Below are 21,445 nucleotides of genomic sequence, written 5' to 3' on the forward strand. Positions count from 1 at the left end.
AAAAAATGAAAATATTTAGAGATAGGGATTAGAAACAAATGGGCATTCATTAAAATACCTCTAAAATTTCATCCAAGTCATGCAAAACGGAAAGACTGCCTATTTCATTTTCTCTCAAGTATAAAGGAGAGTAAACAGCAGGGAGTTTGCCATTGGAAAGTGAAAAACAAATGCCCATATTACTTCTGTTGCACTTTACCTTAAAGACATGGAAAGCTTCAAACTGAATGTTGGGACTTTTATCCCGAAGGAGGTTCATCATCAGTTTGAGGTTCTCTGGCTTGCTGATGTACTTTGTCATAATGGCAAAGTTGTGTCGGTCCAGGATCAGTTCACCTAGCAGCTACAAAAACAAAAAACAAAAAAACAAAAACCCAAATCAGAGAGATAATCTATCTGAGAGTCATCTGATTCAAAATATATTGCACTTCTCCCTGAAAAACAAACTATAAATGTGGTTAGGAATGCTGATGTGAAAAAAAATTGAGAGTCCTTAAGTGCATCTTACGTTTAGCACAGGCATGAAAGGAGTAGTTATTATTGTTATTTTAAGCCTTTCGCACAGTTTTGCTAAAGTCGGTGATTAATACATTTCTGAATCTGTTTTTTTTTTTAAAGCCAGTCGTTGCTGCAGCTTAAAAAAGCTCTCTTTGTAGCTCTCACCCAGAGCTAGCCAGAAACGAATTTATTATTTTCATCACTCACTTTAATCTTGCTTCCCAGTACTGCATTGTTTCTTAGGCATTATGGTAGAATAAGAATAACAAAATTGACTCTACAATTATACCTCTCTTCCTTGAATAAATGTACTCTAGTAGCTTACTGGGAAAATAGGTTATGCCAAGTGAGTGTTAACTTCCCCCTAACTTTTTTTTTTAATTTTATTTTATTATGTTATGTTAATCACCATACATTACATCATTAGTTTTGGATGTAGTGTTCCATGATTCATTGTTTGAGTATAACACCCAGTGCTCCATGCAGAACGTGCCCTCCTTAATACCCATCACCAGGCTAACTCATCCTCCCAACCCCTCCCCTCTAGAACCCTCAGTTTGTTTCTCAGAGTCCATAGTCCCTCATGGTTCGTCTCCCCCTCCGATTCCCCCCGCCTTCATTTTTCCCTTCCTGCTATCTTCTTCTTCTTCTTTTTTTTCAAACATATAATGTATTATTTGTTTCAGAGGTACAGGTCTGTGATTCATCAGTCTTACATAATTCACAGTGCTCACCATAGCACATACCCTCCCCATCCCCTAACTTTTATTACAAAACCAGCTAGATAGCCTGGGGGGGGAGGTGACGAGGAGAATCACTGACCCTGAATCCATATTAAGTTTAGTATGTACAGCAAGTTTTTATAAAAGAGTAAAACAAAACATTTTCTGGTGACAATTAATAGCTCCCCCCAAATGCAGCAGTATTGCATGTTATGAACTGCGGGTCTGTGCCTCCCTAAAATCTACATGTGGAAATCCTAACCTCAAATGTGAAGTATTAGGAGGTAGGACCTTTGCGAAGGTAGGATCGCAGGAATGGGACAGCTGCTCTTACCAAAGAAACCCCAGAGAGCTCTCTGCTGGCACCTTGATCTCGGACTGCCCAGCCTCCAAAACTATGAGAAACAAATGTTGCTTAGGCCACCCGGTCTGGGGCATTTTTGTTATAGCAGCACAAACAGAATAAGACACTTCAAAACAAAATAAAAATACTCAAAGTGAGAATAGTTGAAGGCCCACTAGCAGCACAGTTGACCGTTCTTTACCTCATAAACTTTTATTGTCATATAGGAGTAGGAATTCTTTTTTTTTTTTAAGATTTTATTTATTTATTTGAGAGAGAGAATGAGAGAGAGAGAGAGCACAAGAGGGGGGAGTGGGAGGGGGAGAAGCAGACTCCCCGCTGAGCCGGGAGCCCGATGCGGGACTCGATCCTGGGACTCCAGGATCATGACCTGAGCCGAAGGCAGTCGCTTAACCAACTGAGCCACCCAGGCGCCCGAGTAGGAATTCTTAAAACTTCAGCAACCAGGCAGCTGAAATGTACCCTTCACATAGTTTTATATATAATCTACTTAGTTTTCGAATTCTCCTATTCACCAGACTTTTTCTGGATGCCTCATTGTACTGATGGTTACAGAAATCCTGGATGGGAGGAGAAAGCACACGGAACTATGGGCTGGCTGTCTATCACAATATGGTCCAGCCACAGAACCCCAGAGGTGTGTATGTAGTGGCGTGTGTTGTGAGTATATGAGTGTGTGTTTGTGTGTGTCTGGCTGCCAGTAAACAACCACCTTGCCTTTGATGCATCTTGTGTCTATTTAACAAATAAGAACTACATACCTTAAAGTTAGTTTAGTGCACAAAAATAATGGTTGTTAAGCATAAGACATGATAACACTGTTGGATGTTAGCTGGTTAGTCTCAAACATGGGACAATAGTCATGTAAACTGTTCATCTTCATTTTCCTTAATCTCTCCAGCATCTAAAGCTAACTGAACACTCTTCTGGAAACTTCTTCTTTGCTTTTGGTTTCAAGGCGACTGCATTCTTCTGGTTTCTTATCTCTTGCAGCTTGTTCCTTTGCTCCTGTGTTACTGCTCCCCTTCCTTTTGCTCTACTTTTGCTCTACACGTGTAGGAATTTTCCAAGTGGTATATGTGAATCTCTGATCTTTTTTCTCTCTCCAGTCTCATCTATGCCCATGGCTTCAACTGTAACATCTAGGAAGATGTCTCCCAAACCTACATTTGGAGTCTCAGTTTCTTTCCTGAGCTCTATACCAACGTTTCTAACTGCCCACCTGGTGGCCCCAGTGGACCACTTTCCTGGCCAATCACACTGGTGTCTCTGAAACCAGTTCCTTTTCCTCTTTGTTAATGACACCACGCCAGCCAGGCTCCTCACGAAGAGTTGAAATCTTCCTTGGCTCCTTCTTTCCCCGCCACTCCCATCAAATCTACATCCAAGATCTGCCAATTTTCTGCTTGGAAATGTCTCCAACATTCTTCGTTCCACTTTTACTGCCTCTATCCTCTTTCCAGCCCTCATGACGTCTTGCCTGGGCTCTGGTGGCAGCGGGCAGAATGGTCCCTTCTTCAGGCTAGACCCAATCCAATCCAGCCTGCTCCTTGTGCCAAATGCACCTTCCTGAAGATCGGCCCTATTCACGCTACTAATTCCACTGAGAGACTGCATGAATAAACAAACGAATCCCTGGATGCCCATGGATGAAGGGGAGAAAGTTAAGCTCCTCTGAGGATGGCATTCAAAGGCTTCTGTGCTCTGGAGTCGCTTCTGCTTCCCTTCCGTGGAGCCCCACTTCCTCCTCATTGTTCTGCCTCTGCGGCTTCACTCTCCTTGCTCCCAACGTTTCCCCCGGCTTTATTTAGACATAATTGACAGAATGGCCTATACTTGAAGTGCACATCATGATGATTTGAAATATATTTACATTGTGAAACATTCACCGCAATCAAGTTAATTAGCACATCCATCACCTCACAGTTACCCTTTGGTTTGGTGTGTGATGAGAGTGCTTAAGATCTACTCTCAGCAAATTTCAAGTACTCAGCACAGTACTGTTAACTATAGTCACCAGGCTATATACATCGGATCCTCAGGACTTAGTCTGCTCATAACTGAAAGTGTGTACCCCCTGACTAACACCTTCCATCCCCCTGCCTCCCAGGCCCTGGGGAAGCACCATTCTACCTGCTGCTCTGGGCTCTGTTTCTCCCCAGCTGTACTCACTTTGCCTTGCAGTACAGATTTACTTGCCTTTTTAGAACATAAGCTCCATGTGGGCATGTATCAAATCTTGCTTGTGTTTGTCCCCTTTACAACTTAACTGTGTGATGTGTGTGGATGCTGCTGGGGAAATAAAGTCCACAAAATGCGGAAAAGAAAGCAAGCAGTTCGATTATTGAATAAGTGTATCCACAGCACAATATTATAGGTAATCTGTGAAAAAGATCTTAGGAAGACAGATAAAATTCCACGGGGTTTATACAGCCATGCAGCTACGATCCATTGCATACGTGTCTTCTCAAGATGAAAGGCAATCCATTCCCTGTAAGAGGACTTGACAGCACCTTTCGCTATGCACCCTTCAAAGTTCACTCTGAACCCACCTGGCCACTAAGGAAACTACTTGTTTTAGCTAACTGCCTTTATTCAGCTAATAAAGAGGATAATAAAACTCATGTCTCTGACAAGCAAATGGTTACAGCTCAGAGAGAAGCACCGAGGTTAACTTCCCCGATGACGGGGAGACAGTGTGCTATCTTCCTACATGTTTACATGTCAGCGGGAGGACTCCCGGACTCTCAAAAAAACCCAACCACTTTTGGTTGTAAAGCTGACAAGATATATATATATGTCTATGTATATAAGACATACCCACTTAAGATATACATGGGCATATATAGATAATAGATATGCCTCATTACAGACATAGATCTGTATCTATATGTACAGATTCTATATTGATATAAAGATATATTTATATAAAACATAAAAATCATTATATAATACATATCATGTATATACAAATACATATAGTACACACATACACATATTAAAAGGTTTTTCAACAAGAAATTTCATTAAAAAAATTTACCCTTAAAATTTGCACGCACACACACACACTCAAGAATTTGCTGAAGTGACATTTATAAGTTAAATTCAGATTAAGTCACTTTAATTTTTATTACAGGGGGATGCCTACATATAAATTTTATCCATTCGATCCTCTGCTAATATAATTTCACTACTTTTCTGAAACAATCGTGTTAAATCATTTGACTAACAACACTGACTCTTTTAGCCATTAAATGTTAATCTATTTTAATTAATACTGACAATGACAAAATGCTGCACTTCATCATAATACAAAGCATTTAACATGATAAAATGGAAAAAAATTGTTTTTAGTTCTCTGTATTAGATTTTATAGGCTTCAATATAGAGTAAAGCCAAGCACAGCAAGTAGAAATGATGAGTTTTTTTTAAAACTTAGGGTTTTAATGAAATTGACCAGAGCCAAAAACAACCCCCAAAATTCTGCCAAGCTTCTTTTGAATTATAATCTTTCTTGCTAGTAATTAAATGGCTCTGAAGAAGATAAGAAATAAATTCCAAAGCTCCGTCATGTGAGGGGAAGGAATTTCTCTGTTAATTATTTTTTATTGACACCAGGAATCTAAGCACCCAAGGTAGTTCAGAAAAATTTAGAATATGATTACCAAAAGATGGCAGCCAGTACTTCGGAGTCAGAAAATTGCCTAGCTTTAAGACAGTTTATCACGTACAGAATACTGTAAGTATGTAAGTTTGCTCCCCACCAAATTTCTCTTACATATTGTACTGTAAGTATTTTCTGAAATGATGAAACATAGATGTACAAAATAGTACAGAATTCGGAGATATACACATGGCTGTGTCAAAACAGAACATATTGCTACCACAGACCTAATTCTCAAAAGGAAAAACCAACAGTGCACCAGCAGAGCTCTCCAAAACGACATTTTTCTATTAAAGATAAGGATACACAGCTCTCTCCTTGAATACGGTGAAATTAGACTGTTTTAGTGATGTCTCTGCCTATAATCTAGCATTCAAAAAAGCCAGATCTTTAGTACTCATTTTAACAATTTCTGCATTCTTGGATATGCTTTATCTGCCTTTTACTGGTTTTCTTCAGTGTCCAACCAGTGCTCAGTTTTACCATAGTGCAAATAAAATATCTGTGAGACACGCCACTATAAAAGATTTTAGGCAAGAGTAGCAGCCAACATAGTATGTCTGGGTGGATTAATAAAGAACAGGAAAGAGGCCTTCTGAGTGGGCTTGGGCATCTGTAAATAAGGAGGAAGCACAATCAAGTGGGCAAGGGAGAGTTTCAATACCACATCCCGACTCGGTTGCTCCTTGCCTGTGCTGCTGGGAACAGTGCAGAGGTGTCTGGCCCCAGAGCCATTGGAAAGGGGGCTGGATAGTGGAGAGCCAGCTGGCAGCAGACAGCAGTGAAGAATGAACCTTCTCACTCCCCTATGCTCCCCACCAAATTTCACACATGTGCTGAATTAACAGGCTTCTGTATCAAATGTAAATGCGTCCTGCTAGGGAACAGGCCAAGGTGGGGTTGACGACATCTTGAGAACAGAATGAGGGCAATGGGCAAATGGGTAGGAAGGGATGACAGGGTAACAAGAAGGAAAAAGCAGGAAGGAGGCCCAGAAGGGAGACGTTTAGGGGAACTGTTAGCTTTGTAACTTCACCTAAAGCCCTAGTAGAGACAGTCGATCGCAGAAAAATTTCTATCACCAATTCCTGTCACTGCTGAAAACGGTACGAGGGTAAATTCTAAAGTCTATGACTCTCATCTTTCTTGATCCCAATTTAGTTGAATCACCTTAGTTTATACCAATGTTGCTACTTTGGTTCAGGATCTTATGGATTCCCACTAAAAAGAGGAAGGATTTAGAAAATGTATGAGAGACTTCTTATACACTGGCGTCTCGGAGCATTGTCAGCTCTGTTTACCGTTCAATTTCTCCTTCCCACCGAGGGCGATGATCTCTTATAATACAGACCAGCTCCCCTGTTTTGGGCTGTGCTTGTGAAACCCTTTACAAATAAGGAATTCTATTCTTTAGGTACACAGCTGTGGCAACAGGATGCGGCCTTATTTTCAAATGCTTTAACAAGCTTTCTGGACGTGGGCGAGCACGGCAGCATGTCACCTGCCTTTGTCTGAAGCTTGATCTCATCAATCCAGGCTCCAGCAGCAAGAACAGTGAACCCAAGGTATATTTTCTATATGGATCACCTCGGGTGGGTTTCCACGCAAGGGGAAACTCAATAAAGAGTGCTGAATGACTGACTGAAAATAGCACACTGACCCCCCCAACAATGGGTAATGCTGGAGCAGCAAGGGCACAAATTCAGGGGCAGGCGGGTCCTGGCTAAGGCAAAATCACAGGTAAAGTGAACTGACAAAAATGTCATACAAAATACACTTAGTTTATCATTTCACTTAAAAGTGTATTCAATATTTAGAAACAAACACATTGTTCTATGAATGTCACTATCCCAACATGTAAAAATAATACAAGTGATGTTTAGTAAGCCCAAACATCATATAAAGTGCCTGACAAAGCCAGCCGATTATTATCTGCCAGTAACTTTCTTTGGAATATCTGAATGGAATCTGAAGGGTAGAGATGCAGCTCTAACTGACGTCCCACTCCCATAGGACCAGTCCTACCTCCTCTTGACCAAATGGCTGCTTCCAGGCACTTTTTTAGAAAATTAATTTATTTATTTGAGGCTGGGGCGGGGGAAGGGGGCAGAAGGAGAGGGAGAGTCCCAAGCAGACTCTGTGCTGAGTGCGGAGCCCTATGTGGGGCTTGATCTCAGGACCCCCAGATCACGACCTGAGCCGAAACCAAGAGTGGGACGCTCAACCAACTATGCCACCCAGGCGCCCCCAGGCACATTTTCACTGAAGGAGGGAAGGCTACTCACTGACTATGTGGCCCTACTCTGCTGGGCTGCCTGGGCTGGGCGAGAGCGAACTTCCACAGGCATTTCATAGGTGATGTAATCTCCAAGAGCAAATGCCACTTGGTTACACACAAACACCCCTACCACCCCTGTCATCACTTCCTGTCCCTGCGCCCTCCTTAACTGTTCTAAAATCACCTGAAAATTATATATTTATCTTTTTCTTTATCTATTGTCTGTTCTCCTCCAACAGAATATAAGGTCCTTTCAGGTGCCACTTCATTTTGTTCTTGGCTGTCACCGTAATGTTAGGAATAGGAGCACATAAATATTTGTTGACCAAATGGAATGCCCCATTACCCTCCTCACCACCCCCAATAATTGGTCCAACTAAACTATTTGCAGATAATTGAGCACTGACTTTATTTTCTTTTCCAGCTGGTGATATCATCTTTTAACCTCTTTCCAGATTCTGTTTCAGTGTAATACTAGCATTTTTAGAGAAGCACAGTTTTGGGTCCATGATCAAGTACCCAAATTTATTAAAGATTATTAAAGATTATTCTTTTAACTCTTAAAGAGTGACTATTTTCATATTTCAGAATCTTCGCTGGAAATACAATTTGAACATGTCATGTTAAATGGTGGAGGAATTAAAAATGACCTACAGTAGAACACTAACATGAATGCTCAGAATATGGAACCCAGAAATGCAAAAAAAAAAAAATTTCTTTAGAAAAATATGTTACAAATCTGGGGGTAAGTGCTCAGATGGGGGTGAGCCCCATCACATAACCTTTTCCTCTCCCCTTCTCTGCAAAATAGCCCACGAAGTCTAGTTTACAGAGAGATGTATAAGAGAAATAGGGTCATTTTTTCCTGTTTCAGATACACTGAAAGAAAACTACAGGAGAACCTTGCTGATTCTTATAAACAGTAATTCAGATCTTAATTTCAAGCTAAGAGTGATTTCTTTTCATCTCCACAAAATACGCCCTAGGAGGGAACCGTGGTTGTATTTAAATTAACTTAAGCTTGATTTTCTTTTGGAGCTGAAATATATTAAATTCTACTTTATCATGTACATATTATTTATATTGTTACTTCCAAAAAGTCTTTGAGGCAGGACACTTACATTGTTTTGCTACAAAATACAGTCATAACATGAAACATATTTCCCAAGTTACAAAAAAAGGGACACCTTAATTTTTCTCTATGTACTTGTTCACTCAGAGCCATCATTTACTAGTATGATATCAACTGGGACTCTTTTTTTTTTTTTTAATATTTTATTTATTTATTTGAGAGAGAGAGAATGAGAGACAGAGAGCAGGAGAGGGAGGAGGGTCAGAGGGAGAAGCAGACTCCCCGCCGAGCAGGGAGCCCGATGCGGGACTCGATCCTGTGACTCCAGGATCATGACCTGAGCCGAAGGCAGTCGCTTAACCATCTGAGCCACCCAGGCGCCCTCAACTGGGACTCTTAAAGAAATTTGATATTACTTTTATTTTATTTTTTTAAAGATTCCATTTATTTATTCATGAGAGACAGAGAGAGAGAGGTGGAGGCAGAGGGAGAAGCAGGCTCCCTGCTGAGCAGGGAGACCAACACGGGGCTCGATCCCAGGACCCCGGGATCATGACCTGAGCTGAAGGCAGACGCTTAACCATCTGAGCCACCCAGGTGCCCTGTAATTTGATATTACCTTTAAAGATTGTCTCTTAGTCACATAATTCTCAGACTGAAGCAATTTCTCATAGTCTTCAAAAATCTAATGAAAAGAAAATAAATATTAGAGTGTAAAACCAGCAGTGGTTTCTCTGCATTAGGTTTGCTTGCTCTCTTGCTTCAAAAGTAAATCCCCAACCCACTAGGCCAGTGCAGCCCAGCTGCTGTGCTTTGCATCTCTCTCTGTGCGTAATAACTCTATGCTGATCACACTGTCCACAGGGAGCTTTCCCCCATTTCATCATCCTCATTTACACATAAAGACACTGGGGTGTAGGAAGGTCAAGTGATACAACAGATGTACTTGTCCATTTTATTTTCGTTCTGCAAATTAAAAATTGAGTAGAAAAATGGAGTATTTGAGTCTTCTCAATACACTCTTTTGAATAAAACATCTATTAACTCATCTATTAACTGAGTAGCAAAATAACACCTTTCATGCCATTTTAGAGAAGTTGGTAGCTGGTAGCTATTAGTGCATGAATAATTTAGGAAAAGATTCAACACACTTAGGGCTTCACATGATACCCCATGAAGAATCAAACTGTCAAGTTCATAGTGTGGACAGGTAGAGGAATGGGGCAACTTTTGCCACAAAATGGCCATGCTAATCCCAGCTGGTCTCTCTGGAGGACTTCCACACTCCCCAAAAGCTGGGGGATGCTGGTGTTTGGGGCTCCTGTTTCCCCCTGTGGCTGTCAACTATTGCCTGGGGCCTTCAGTTTCACACAGAGTGCCAGACGCTGGGGAAGCTAAGCGTCCACCTCCTACCACGCAAGGACACGCCTCAGAGACCACGGAGGTGGGAGGAGCGAGCCCAACGGGGAACTGAAGGCAGGAGAGTTCAGGGGCTGAGGAGGGAGGAAAACAGTCCTGGGTCCTCAGAGGGCCAAGTGTGAGGTGTGTGTGCATGGATGTGATGAGGGCAAGCAGTGCACGCAGAGGATAACTTCCAACAAGGAATTAAGAAAGTGAAAAGTAAAAACAAAACCAGGTAGTGCACATTAAAGTCATAATAATTATATGAAGGACTTACTGTTTATTCTGACAGGATTTTGTGGGACATGAAATTTATCAAATTTTGTGGTAAGTTTTGTAAAATTTTAGTTCCAGTATAGTTAACATACCGTGTTATATTAGTTTCAGGTGTATAATATAATGATTCAACACTTCCATACATCACCTGGTGCTCATAATGACTAGTGCACCCTCAATCCCCATCACCTATTCCCCCATCCCCCCTCACCTACCTCCCCTCTGGTAACCATCAGTGTGTTCTCTATAGTCAAGAGTTTGTTTCTTGGTTTCTCTCTTTCTCTCTTCTTTTTCCTTTGCTTGTTTGTTTCTTAAATTCCACATGAGTGCAATCATATGTAACCAGAAACTTCAAATACATGTGTAAGGGATGACTGACTCCCCAGGACACCAGTTTCACATGCTCCCATTTCATAGTTTACTGCTAAAGAAATATGAAACTCGGAAAGTATGAAATGTCTGAGGGAGCATGAGGTCTCGGAGCTGGTGTTCAGGTCAGTGCAGCAGGCTCAGTGTCTGTGAAGCTACCAAATTACACAAGACGTGACTATAGGTACAAAGACAAAATCGGGTAAATGAGGGATCACAGAGAATGAGTTTACCATCTTACAAATTATTGCGTACTATTTCCTGAATGCAAAGCATTCCTGCACAACACATTTCCATCACTCATTCTACAGAAAAAATTAGTAGCTGATGGCGTGGGTTTTGTCATAAACTATCTTAGCTCTCTTATTTTCACTTATTATAAATGGACATCTAATGAGTCTTTAACATTCCATCCAGCATCTACAGTTTCTGATCAGGTTCCTGCCTCTCAGGGAGCTCAAGAACCAGCCAGGAAGGTACAGACACATCATAATACAATGTGGAAAATGGTGGCAGCCAAGGTGGGGAGGGAGCAAGCATGTGTATATGTGGATGGGTGGGATTAGGGAAAACTTCCTAGAAGAGTCACAGTTCAGTGGAATCTCAAAAGGATGGGTTAGATTCACCATTTGAGAAGGGACTTGGAAGACAAATATTTTGGCATTTCTACAAGTAAGTAAAACTAATTATCAAGCAAGTAAAATGATTTCTTTCAGTGAGGGTGGAGTGCTCTTCTCTGGTTACCTACTGCCTCTTAAGGGCAATATGGATGCTCTTAAATCAGGATCAAAGTAAGCAGGAGCCAGTCATTTTCTGGAGCTCTGGATACAACAACAGAAACAGATGTGAAAAATGAGAAAGCCCTAATCTCCTGCCATCCTCAATTTTCCACAAAGTTTCCTGATGACTTGGCTTCCAGGTAAATGGACAAATTGGGTGCATGGTAGACATGGTTGGTGTCTGTTGTGAATCATAAATAGGAGCAAGTGTCCATAGATCTAAGCGGGGGGAAGAGAAAATGAGGTAAAATCTTAAAAAGGACTTCTACTTACAGTGTCATAATTTTGTTCTAAGAAGTCTGCGACCAACACTTTATGTCTGGTTAGTAAGTCCTAGAAAAAGAACAGTTAAGTGAAATAAAATTATTATAGCTAATAAATTTTATAAATCTGGCTTTTCTAAGAATTTTATAAGTCCATTCATTTGAAACATAAAAGTTTCTGAAGAATATTTTCTTTACATCCACAAAATTATTTCCATTCTTAGTTTAAGATGTGAAATACAAGCTTGTTTCATGTCAACAACAAAAAGTTTTAATTCATATCATTGTTAAATTTATGATAGGAATAATTTAACTAGTGAAACAAATAGCGCCTAAGAGATGGGGTTTACAGTATATTTCTTCAAGCCATGACTACATTGTGATTATGATCTAATAAATATCCAAATAAAGTTTATGATCTATTTGAAATGTCATAAATAGCTATTTTTCTTTTTTTTTAAAGATTTTGTTTATTTATTTGACGGAGAGACACAACGAGAGAGGAAACACAAGCAGGGGGGCGTAGGAGAGGGAGAAGCAGGCTTCCCGCCGGGCAGGGAGCCCAACTCGGGGCTTGATCCCAGGACCCTGGGATCATGACCTGAGCTGAAGGCAGATGCTTAATGACTGAACCACGCAGGCACCCCTATTTTTCTTTTTTTTTTAAAGAATGCCTAATGGGTTAAAACCGTATCTCATAAGTTAACTTAAAAGATTTTTAGGGGGGACGCCTGGGTGGCTCAGTCGTTGAGTGTCTGCCTTCGGCTCGGGTCATGGTCCCAGGATCCTGGGTGGAGCCCGGCATCGGGCTCCTTGCTCAGCGGGAAGCCTGCTTCTCCCTCTCCCACTCCCCCTGCTTGTGTTCTCTCTCTCACTGTGTCTCTCTCTGTCAAATAAATAAAATCTTTAAAAAAAAAAAATTTTAGGGATTTCAACTTTTAGTTTTTTTACTTAACCGCGTTTAAAACAGAGGTGCCAGTTTAAAACAGAGGTGCCTAGGACGCTGGGAAGCTCAAAAATGACACTTAACTGAGCCGTCGCAGGCTCATCCTGCTCGCAGGTTAATGGACTGTGTGGTGGTGTGCAGTGACTGACTCATACAGTGCACCCTTTCAGAGCTAAAGACAAGAAGACCGATCTTATTACAGGCATGACTCTCAGAAAACTGAACAAAAGCATAAAGGAACATTTGACTGTCTTCAGCTCACACCTAAATTATATCCTTAATTCACCTTACTGTTGAAAGAAAACAAGCCTCACCTAATCCCTTTTATACGCTTAGAGGCTAAATACTCTGGGTAGAATGTAGAATTTCATTAAAAACATAACAAGAATTTTAAAGTTTTCCAAAATAAGTTCTTATACTTTAATACACATTTAATTAAAACTTCCTAAAAGCATACAGAAGATCCACAACATAAATTCACAGAGAACAAGAAGGCAGCAGCAATGGCAAAACTCACCTATTTCTATTTTACTAAGTAAAATATTGAATGCATTCTTGCGCTATTAATTTTCAAGTTCAAGAACAATGATATCATTTCATTACTTATCATCACATCTTGATTGACCACTGCGCCTATTAGTGGAAACCGGTACTTTTTTTTCCCAGTATAACATCCAGTATTCTGGAACTGGAATTTTAAAATGGGAAAACCCTCTATAGGAATTCATTCCTGGTCTGTCTGAGGTCAAAACTCAAACTAGCTCCTCTCTCAGGGGACCCCCCAAAAAAGAATAAGGTAGTTCCACAGTATTCTTTGCGGTGTCTAGTTTTCAGACACCCCCTTCCCTAATGTCCTGAGCAGGATCAGTGATTTTTCTGAGCTGACCCTAGTTAGAAAGAGTTTCTTTCTAAAGGCTGCAGCAGACCTTGGCTCCAGCTGTTGCAACAGTCGGCAGGCTTGAGTATGGGGACTGTGCCCTCTCATGGCCCCAGGCCTGCGCACACAGTGATGAAGCCAGCCGACGGAGCACCATGCAGATGAGGGCTGCCTGGGAAGGTTTCCATTCATTATAACATTAGTGCTACTCCAAAGAAAGAGGAATCGGGAGGGAGTCCTGATAGTAGCACCTCTGCCAAATTCCAAGGGAAAAAACTTGAAATAACTTACATATCCAATAATAGAGAAATAAAATATGATGGGGTAGAATTCCTCCAGCATGTGTAGATGGTGGGTGCAGCCAATAAATGATTCTCTCTTTCTCTCTCACTCACACATACACACACTCACACTCATGTGTATATATTCATAGCTATACCCTCAAATTTCTGTACGTAGTAGATGCATGTACAAAGCTGGAGGAATTGACCATATATATACACATACACCCACACATATATATACACACATAGTACAAAGACAAATACAATTGCTGCATCATTATAGATCATATAAGAGTGGAAAAAATTAGCTAAAATCCTACCCAAAAAGGAAAAAGCAGAAAGTTGCAAAGAAAAATAAAGTTCAAATTTTTAAAAATTTAAAATTTTAAAAATTAATTGAAACAGTGTACTCTTTCATTGCACCTCCCCACAATTCTGTTTTGACAAGACTAAGTTTTGCATAGTGTATGTATCATGCTAAAAAAAATGTGACATTGCTAAGTGAGTGACTTCTGCACACCTTGGGAGACCCAGGGCGGAGTGACAGAGACACACTCAATGGCAGGGATGTGACAGTAGATGGGCCAAACAGCAGCTGCCATTCATGGAGGATTTACTCTGTGTCGCGGAGCGTGCAGAGTGCTTTACACATGCTATTTCTAATCTTCACAACTCTGCAAAGCAGGGATTATGTTCTTCATCTCACAGATGAGGAAAACGAAACTCCAAGGTTAACTACCTGCTCAAGGACACAGAGCCAGTTAGGTGGCAGAAGGAGTTGAAACTCAAACCCCTCCTATCATGTCAATTCTTGGAAGGAGGGATGAAAAAAATTCTGATCGTCAGGAATGCTTTTTGGGAAAGGACAATTTGTAGACAACACTGTGACAAAAAATATAAACAATGTTAAAACATTAATGAATAAACTGGGCAACAGCCATCTTGGAGTTCAAAACAAAAAAGGCTAGTCTAAGAGGTTAAAAACAAAAGACAAAACCAAACGAAAATCAAACTAAAACCAAGCCAAACAACTAAAACCCCTCGAAGCCATCTACTTAAAAAGAAACAGTGATTTATGGTCACTGTTCTATTGTATTAACCACAGCATTTTGGAAAAATATAGAAATTGGCATTTCCAATATTGTTGGCATACTGGAAAACTTTTTTTTTTCAAAGATTTATTTGCGGGGGAGAGAGAGAGAGAAAGTGAGCATGGGGGAAGGGCAGAGGGAGAGGGAGAGAGAATAATAAGTAGATTCTGAGCGCGGAGCCTTATGCAGAGCTCGAGATCTAGGATCTGGAGATCATGACCTAAGCTGAAATCAAGAGTTGGATGCTTTTTTTTTTTAAAGATTTTATTTATTTATTTATTTGACAGAGAGAAAGAGAGATAGCAAGAGCAGGAACATAGTAGGGGGAATGGAAGAGGGAGAAGCAGGCTCCCCGCTGAGCAGGGAGCCCAATTTGGGGCTCGATCCCAGAACCCTGGGATCATGAGCTGAGCCAAAGGCTGATGCTTAACGACTGAGCCACCCAGGTGACCCCCCACTTTTTTTTTTTAGCATACTAGAAAACTTTTTGTGAGTTTATTTAGATTTAGATTTTAATTTAGATTTTCAGAGACTTAAGTTTGATGGAAAATATGCTGAGGTATAAATTAACATCAATTTACTTTTGATATTTAATATTGTGCTGCAAATTAAATTGGGTTGAACATATGATAGCAAGACATTATTATCAAGTATAGTGTATTTTATTAAATGTTGAAAAATCTTTGAGGAAATTTTGAAAAATACATATTCGTTTCTATTTGCTTTTTGCCTCCATTAGAGTTTTTTCTTTGTTTATAATTATTTGTGAAGCTTTACTTACAGTCTTTAAAAAACAGAACCAACTTTGTTTCCATGACAGCAGAGTCATCAGATAGAAAAGGGAAAAAAATGGGACTATGCTATCTATTAATAGAAAACATCTCCTTAGCTGTTTAGGCACAGACAGTTCGCTAGAAAGAAATGGAATAATTTTTTGTGTTAAATGTCATTCTTCAGATTTGATGCATCAAGGCCTCTCTCACCGTGTGCTCTAGATAGACTTTGGCGGGGTTCATCTGCAGCCACTGTACAACCTCTGCTTTGCCGGGTGAGACTGAGTGGCCCATGGAATGGAGCGGGCCCGCAAGTGACACAGCACTCTGAGCACATACCCCGGCTTGTCGCCCTTGCTCCCTTTCCCTCCGCCCACCAGGCAACTCTCCTTACGGCTGTTCCCAGCCTTTTCCTCCCTCTCTTTTCTTCTTTCCCCTCACTCTTTGCTCTTCTCTTCTTCTCTTCTTCTGTCTTCTTCATCCCCCCCTAAAGTCCCCATTCTTCCTTCTCCTTCTTTCCCTTGCCCTTTGCCTTCTATCCCAGACTTGCAGGCTCGGCTCTTCCTCCGCCTGTCTTGTCAGGGAGAATCTAGGGGGCAGGCAGGACTGGAGGGAGACATGTGGAAAACCCCAGCAGGCTGGTGACCGCTCTCCCTTCAAACCCAGATTCTAGATTGGTTCCGTACTTACTTTGGGCTTGGCTGAGGCTTTTAGGGAACAATGGCACTATGGCTCCTTTCCTCTCCTTTATCAGGCAATTCAGCCCTGGTTCCAAACCTGCACTCCCCACCCCCCATTTGTTAAAACAAAAGTGCCACAGTAAATTGTCCTCCTCAAACAGGACTGTGACATGAGTTCTTATCAATTCAATTTTCCTCATTTCATGACGTTTCCAGAGATATTGTGGAAATGTCAGGATAGACTATGTCGCAGGCAGCAGCTGCCCAGACTTGCCTACCCCTTCACCAGGCTATCTTTAGGGCGGGGTCCACTCACCAGTGCTCCCTCTTCTTGGTCACAGAAAGCCCCTCTCACTGCACTGCCACAGGCCCCATCCCTTCCCTTTGCTAGAGTTTCTTCCCCCCAAGGTCCCCCTTCCTCCTGCTCTCCCCAGTCCCTGCTGTTTCTTGTCTCTGCTCCCTGACGCTCTCTCACACTTCCTGCCACCATGTGAGCCTATGTATCTCCTAATGGATTCAGGGCACCTTCTCAGAACAGGCTGAGTAAATCCCTAGGCTATAAATAATACATGGTTTTCAGTATAACGAACTACCGCTTTCACCTTTCTTGACCTCTGGAGAGCTGTTAAAAGGAACTATTTCTCATTCAGGTCATAGGCAACTTTGAAGTCATTTCCATAAAGTAATAAGATTAAAGTATTTACTAATACTGGTATATGGACTATGTCAATATTATTAAAGTATGTATTTAAGATAATATATAAAAAATAAAAAGTCATACATGGATTACAATTAGGTAACAATATATATTTCTATCCTAAAAAAAGTAGAAGTAAATTTGGAATGACATAAATGGAGCAAGTAAATTGCTGAAATGCTGTTAAAGAAATGAATCTGAATATATACATTTAAACGAGTCTTGTCTATTTTGTAATTGACTTGTTTGTCAATGATGCCATTACATCATCAGCTAAAAATATTTTCAGAATTCTTCTTCTGAAATTGTCTTCAGAGCCATGTGGTATACACTGAAGAAAATCAGACTCTATTTTAGTCATTTTAAAATTTATTTTTATTATCATTACCATTATTATTACCAAAACCAAAAATAGTTCTAGCTACCACGATCACCCACTTTACCCACTAATCTGAATGTCAAAAGTTTTGCGCTGTTTCCAAAACTTTTATCTGCCCTCGAAGGATAAAGCTTGGCCATTACTGAAAAATAACATGTCATAGACAATGATACCAGTTTCAAAATATATTAAATAATGGCAGGAACATAAGAATAAGTAAATGATTTTCTAAGACAGAAACCTTTAAGGTGACATCATTCATTGGATGTAGAAGTTCTAGTATGTTAGTTTGCAAATTAGCTACATTATTTTCTAATATGCTTTCTGAACAGCTTTTTTTTTTTTTCTGGTCCAACTCAGAAACAGGAAGTAGAATGGTGGTTGCCAGGGGCTGAGGGGAAGGGAGAAATGGAGCATTGTTGTTTAACACCTATTAGTTGAACAACAACAGTGTGAATATATTTAACACTATTGAACTGTACACTAAAAAATGGTTAAGATGGTAATTTTATGTTATTTTACAATTAAAAAAATTTTAATATAAAACTAAGATTAAATTCATTTCCTATTTAGTAACAGAGTAGATAATAAGCTTATAAGACTATAGATGATTATGAAAAAACCACAATTCATTTATTAGTAACTTGTTTCACTGGATGGGACTTTACAATTACACTGAGAAAGTACTGTGATGTCCTTCATATGCAAAGATGTCATTCTCCAGCTCCCTTCACTACCCACTTCCTTCCCCGCCCCCCCCCCCAGCAGGTAAACTCTGATCCTCCTTCCCTGATAACCTTCCAGAGGTATTCAGTGCATATGAATCTTATACCCTTTGTTTTTAACATAAATGAAAGCATGCTTTGCAGAGAATACTACATGTTCCTTTTTTCACTTATATATTGCAATTCATTCTGTATGAGTTTGTGACAAGTATTTTGAGTTGTTTTTTCCAACTAACAGGCCTGACAGAATGCATTACTGATGCTCTTATGATTTGCATCACAGTTGGTTATGTTCAGGCCTAAGGAATAGCCTTTTCTTTTTTTTAAAATTAAACTGCCTCCTCAGAGGCCAACTGACTTTAACTAAATGCTAAAACTAAATGACCTAGCTGATTCAGAAAAAAAAAAATTACCTTAAAAGTAGCAAAGGCATCTGAAGCAATATCAAATGTTGACAACTCCACATACTTAAAGAAGTCTCGGAACTGATTAGAAAAGAGGATGGTTTTGGCAAGTGGTTCGTGTCGAATACATTCTCTCAGCATAATCCCACAACGTAAGGCGATCTGTGGGGCTTCATATCTAAAGCATAAACAAGAGAGAAATAGAGAACACTGTTATCCTATTAACAAAATAACATTAATGGCATCAAAAGAACCATTTCAATACTGCTATTAAAGGAAGCATACATACCCTTTGTCACAGTTCATTCAAACACCATTCATTCAATACCTACTTGAATATCTAAGATGTGCCTGGCACTATTCCAGACGCTGAGGACATAATAGTAAGCACAACAGGTCACTGCCTTCCTGGAGTTCCTATTTTTTAGTGGGAATACTATTTAATGGGGTAAGAGACAAATTATAAACAATGAAAAGAAATTTCATATTCTGAGAAGTGCTATTAAACTGAAGACATTAAAATATTTATACTACAGAGTGTGACTACTTAATTTACTTTCATTTAGACCGAGGGGTCAGGGAAGGAGCAAAGCATTCCAGGCAAAGAGAACTAACTGCAAAGGCTCCAAGGCAAGAACCAGCTTGGTGAGTGAGAGAGAAGGCCAGTGTGGCTAGAACGCAGGGGAAGAGTAATGAACGGTGTGAAATGAGGCAACAGTGGAGACGGCAGGGGCCAGATCACATACAGCTACATAAGCTAAGCTAAGGAGTGTGGTTTTAAAGTGTGGTAGGAAGCCTTTGGAGAGTTTAAAGCAAGAAATTAACATGGCCTAACATGCTTTAAAAAGATCACTCTGGGCACCTGTGGAGAATCTATTATAAAACAAGAGAAAAAATGGGGACACCTGGGTGGCTCGGTTGGTTAAGGATCTGACTCTTGATTTTGGCTCAGATCTCAGGGTTGTGAGATGGAGCCCTCATGGGGCTCCATGCTGAGCATGGTGCCTGCTTAAGATTCTCTCTCTCCCTCTCCCTCTGCCCCTCCCCCCTTCTCCTGTGCACTCTTTCTCTCTTAAAAAAAACAAAAACAAAAACCAGAAAAATGAGCTGGAAAGTTAGAATGAGAGCAGGGGGACCAGGTAGGAGGAGGAGAAGCCCAGCGGGAGATGACGGTGGCCTGACTGAGGTGGTAGTAGTACATTAGCGGACTGTGGGCAGATCGTGCATATTGTCTGGAGGAAGAGTCAACAGGCCTTGCTAACGACATAGCTGGGGTAGGGTGGGGAACAAATCTGGGGTGAAGGAAATTGAGGACTCAAGGATTCCCATATTTTTGGCCTGAATAATTGGGTAGATGGTGGTGCCAATTTTTAAGATGAGTAAAACTAGTAGTAGATGAACAGATCAGTGAAGAAATTAAAAGTTTGTTTCTGACCATGTTAACTTTGAGATGCCTAATATCTAAGTAGAGATGTCTCCTTGAAAGTAGAATATATCTATCTGGGGTTCAGGAAAAAGATAAGGATAAGGATAGATATGACATGCACATATATACAATTTGTATATAATAGATGACCAATAATAAATAGCTGCATATTGAATGACTCACTGAAATCATGAATTACAGCTCGAAACAAAAACTGCACTAGAAAAATACAATGTTTACTATAGGAAACAATTCAGGACTGGCACATTACATCTGTTCCATTCCTAATTTAATAACAATGCCTCAAGTGTCAAATTCAACACTGAGGGGCGCCTGCATGGCTCAGTCGTTAAGCGTCTGCCTTCGGCTCAAGTCATGATCCCAGGTCCTGGGATCGAGCCCCACATCAGGCTCCCTGCTCGGCGGGAAGCCTGCTTCTCACTCTCCCACTCTCCCTGCTTGTGTTCCCTCTCTCGCTGCGTCTCTCTCTGTCAAATAAATAAATAAAATCTTTAACAACAACAAAATTCAACACTGAAATAAATCTAGTTTGCGTTACATTCCAGTGTATGATAAGGTTTCAAGAAAGTGAACAAAACTTAGCTCAAGTAAAACAAGCTCAGTATTAAAATGATACAGTTGGCAACTGCGTAGTAAATAGCAGAAAAGAACAAAGGGAGATATAGTGGTAAAAGACTGGGAAGTACACATAGGATAAAAAAAAATCTTATTTCATTTCATTTCAGTTAAATACAATATTAATTTTTATGGTTCTAATACAAAGCCCACTGGGAAAAAACTCAATTATTTCAATTCTTGAAAAAGCGTTTTCCTATAATGTTGAGGACAGAAGAAAAATGATATCCATAAAGGGCCTACATAACCTTTCAAATTTACCATGAATTTTGCAGATTGGAAAAATTCCAGCAAAAAATATTTTTAAAAGCAAAAAAGACCACTGAACAGATGAGAACTAAAATGAACAGATAAGAAAACTGAAAATCAAAACAAAACCACTCTTACACAAAACTTCATGATATAACTCACCAAATATAAGTGATAATATTTTGTTGAGCAATAAAAAATAATGCATTATTCTTTAAAAGACAACATCTACATGACATTTGATTCAAGAATAGAATCTCTCTCCTACAACTTAGGAAACCGGCTACTTTGCAAAATCAAATCTACAAATACAGTAGGGGCAATGGTAAACAAGTATATTTGAGAGGATTCACGAAACTAGGGTAGTATTTATCATTTTTGTCCTGTTTTATGCCAAATACTATCTCTAACTCTCCTTTGAGTATTCCCTGAATAACTCATATTAACATTAAATGCTAATATATTCAGATAGGCATGATTACTTGCAGAATATTCAAAAATGCCTATTTATAGTGTTAATAATTTCTCTTACCAGAAGAACTTGAAAATCAGCCTGCTGGTACACATGGAAGAGTTATAGATGGAAAATATT

At 40.1% G+C, this 21,445-nt stretch overlaps 1 protein-coding gene across 8 annotated transcripts in view; it reads right to left on the reverse strand.

Annotated features, from left to right (window-relative positions):
* Positions 1 to 21,445, reverse strand: part of CAB39L (calcium binding protein 39 like) — a 111,063-nt gene that overhangs the window by 12,207 nt on the left and 77,411 nt on the right. For all 8 annotated transcript variants that reach the window (XM_035003422.1, XM_035003423.1, XM_035003418.1 and 5 more), the window contains 4 exons: positions 18,552 to 18,720; positions 11,697 to 11,756; positions 9,218 to 9,283; positions 200 to 343 (listed from right to left, as the gene is read on the reverse strand). In XM_035003422.1, coding sequence (XP_034859313.1) covers positions 200 to 343; positions 9,218 to 9,283; positions 11,697 to 11,756; positions 18,552 to 18,720 — 439 coding nt within the window. The remainder of the gene's footprint in view (positions 1 to 199; positions 344 to 9,217; positions 9,284 to 11,696; positions 11,757 to 18,551; positions 18,721 to 21,445) is intronic.

The sequence above is a fragment of the Mirounga leonina genome, unplaced genomic scaffold (assembly GCF_011800145.1).
Source record: "Mirounga leonina isolate KUSES-001 unplaced genomic scaffold, KU_Mleo_1.0 Mir_127, whole genome shotgun sequence".
Taxonomy (NCBI): domain Eukaryota; kingdom Metazoa; phylum Chordata; class Mammalia; order Carnivora; family Phocidae; genus Mirounga; species Mirounga leonina.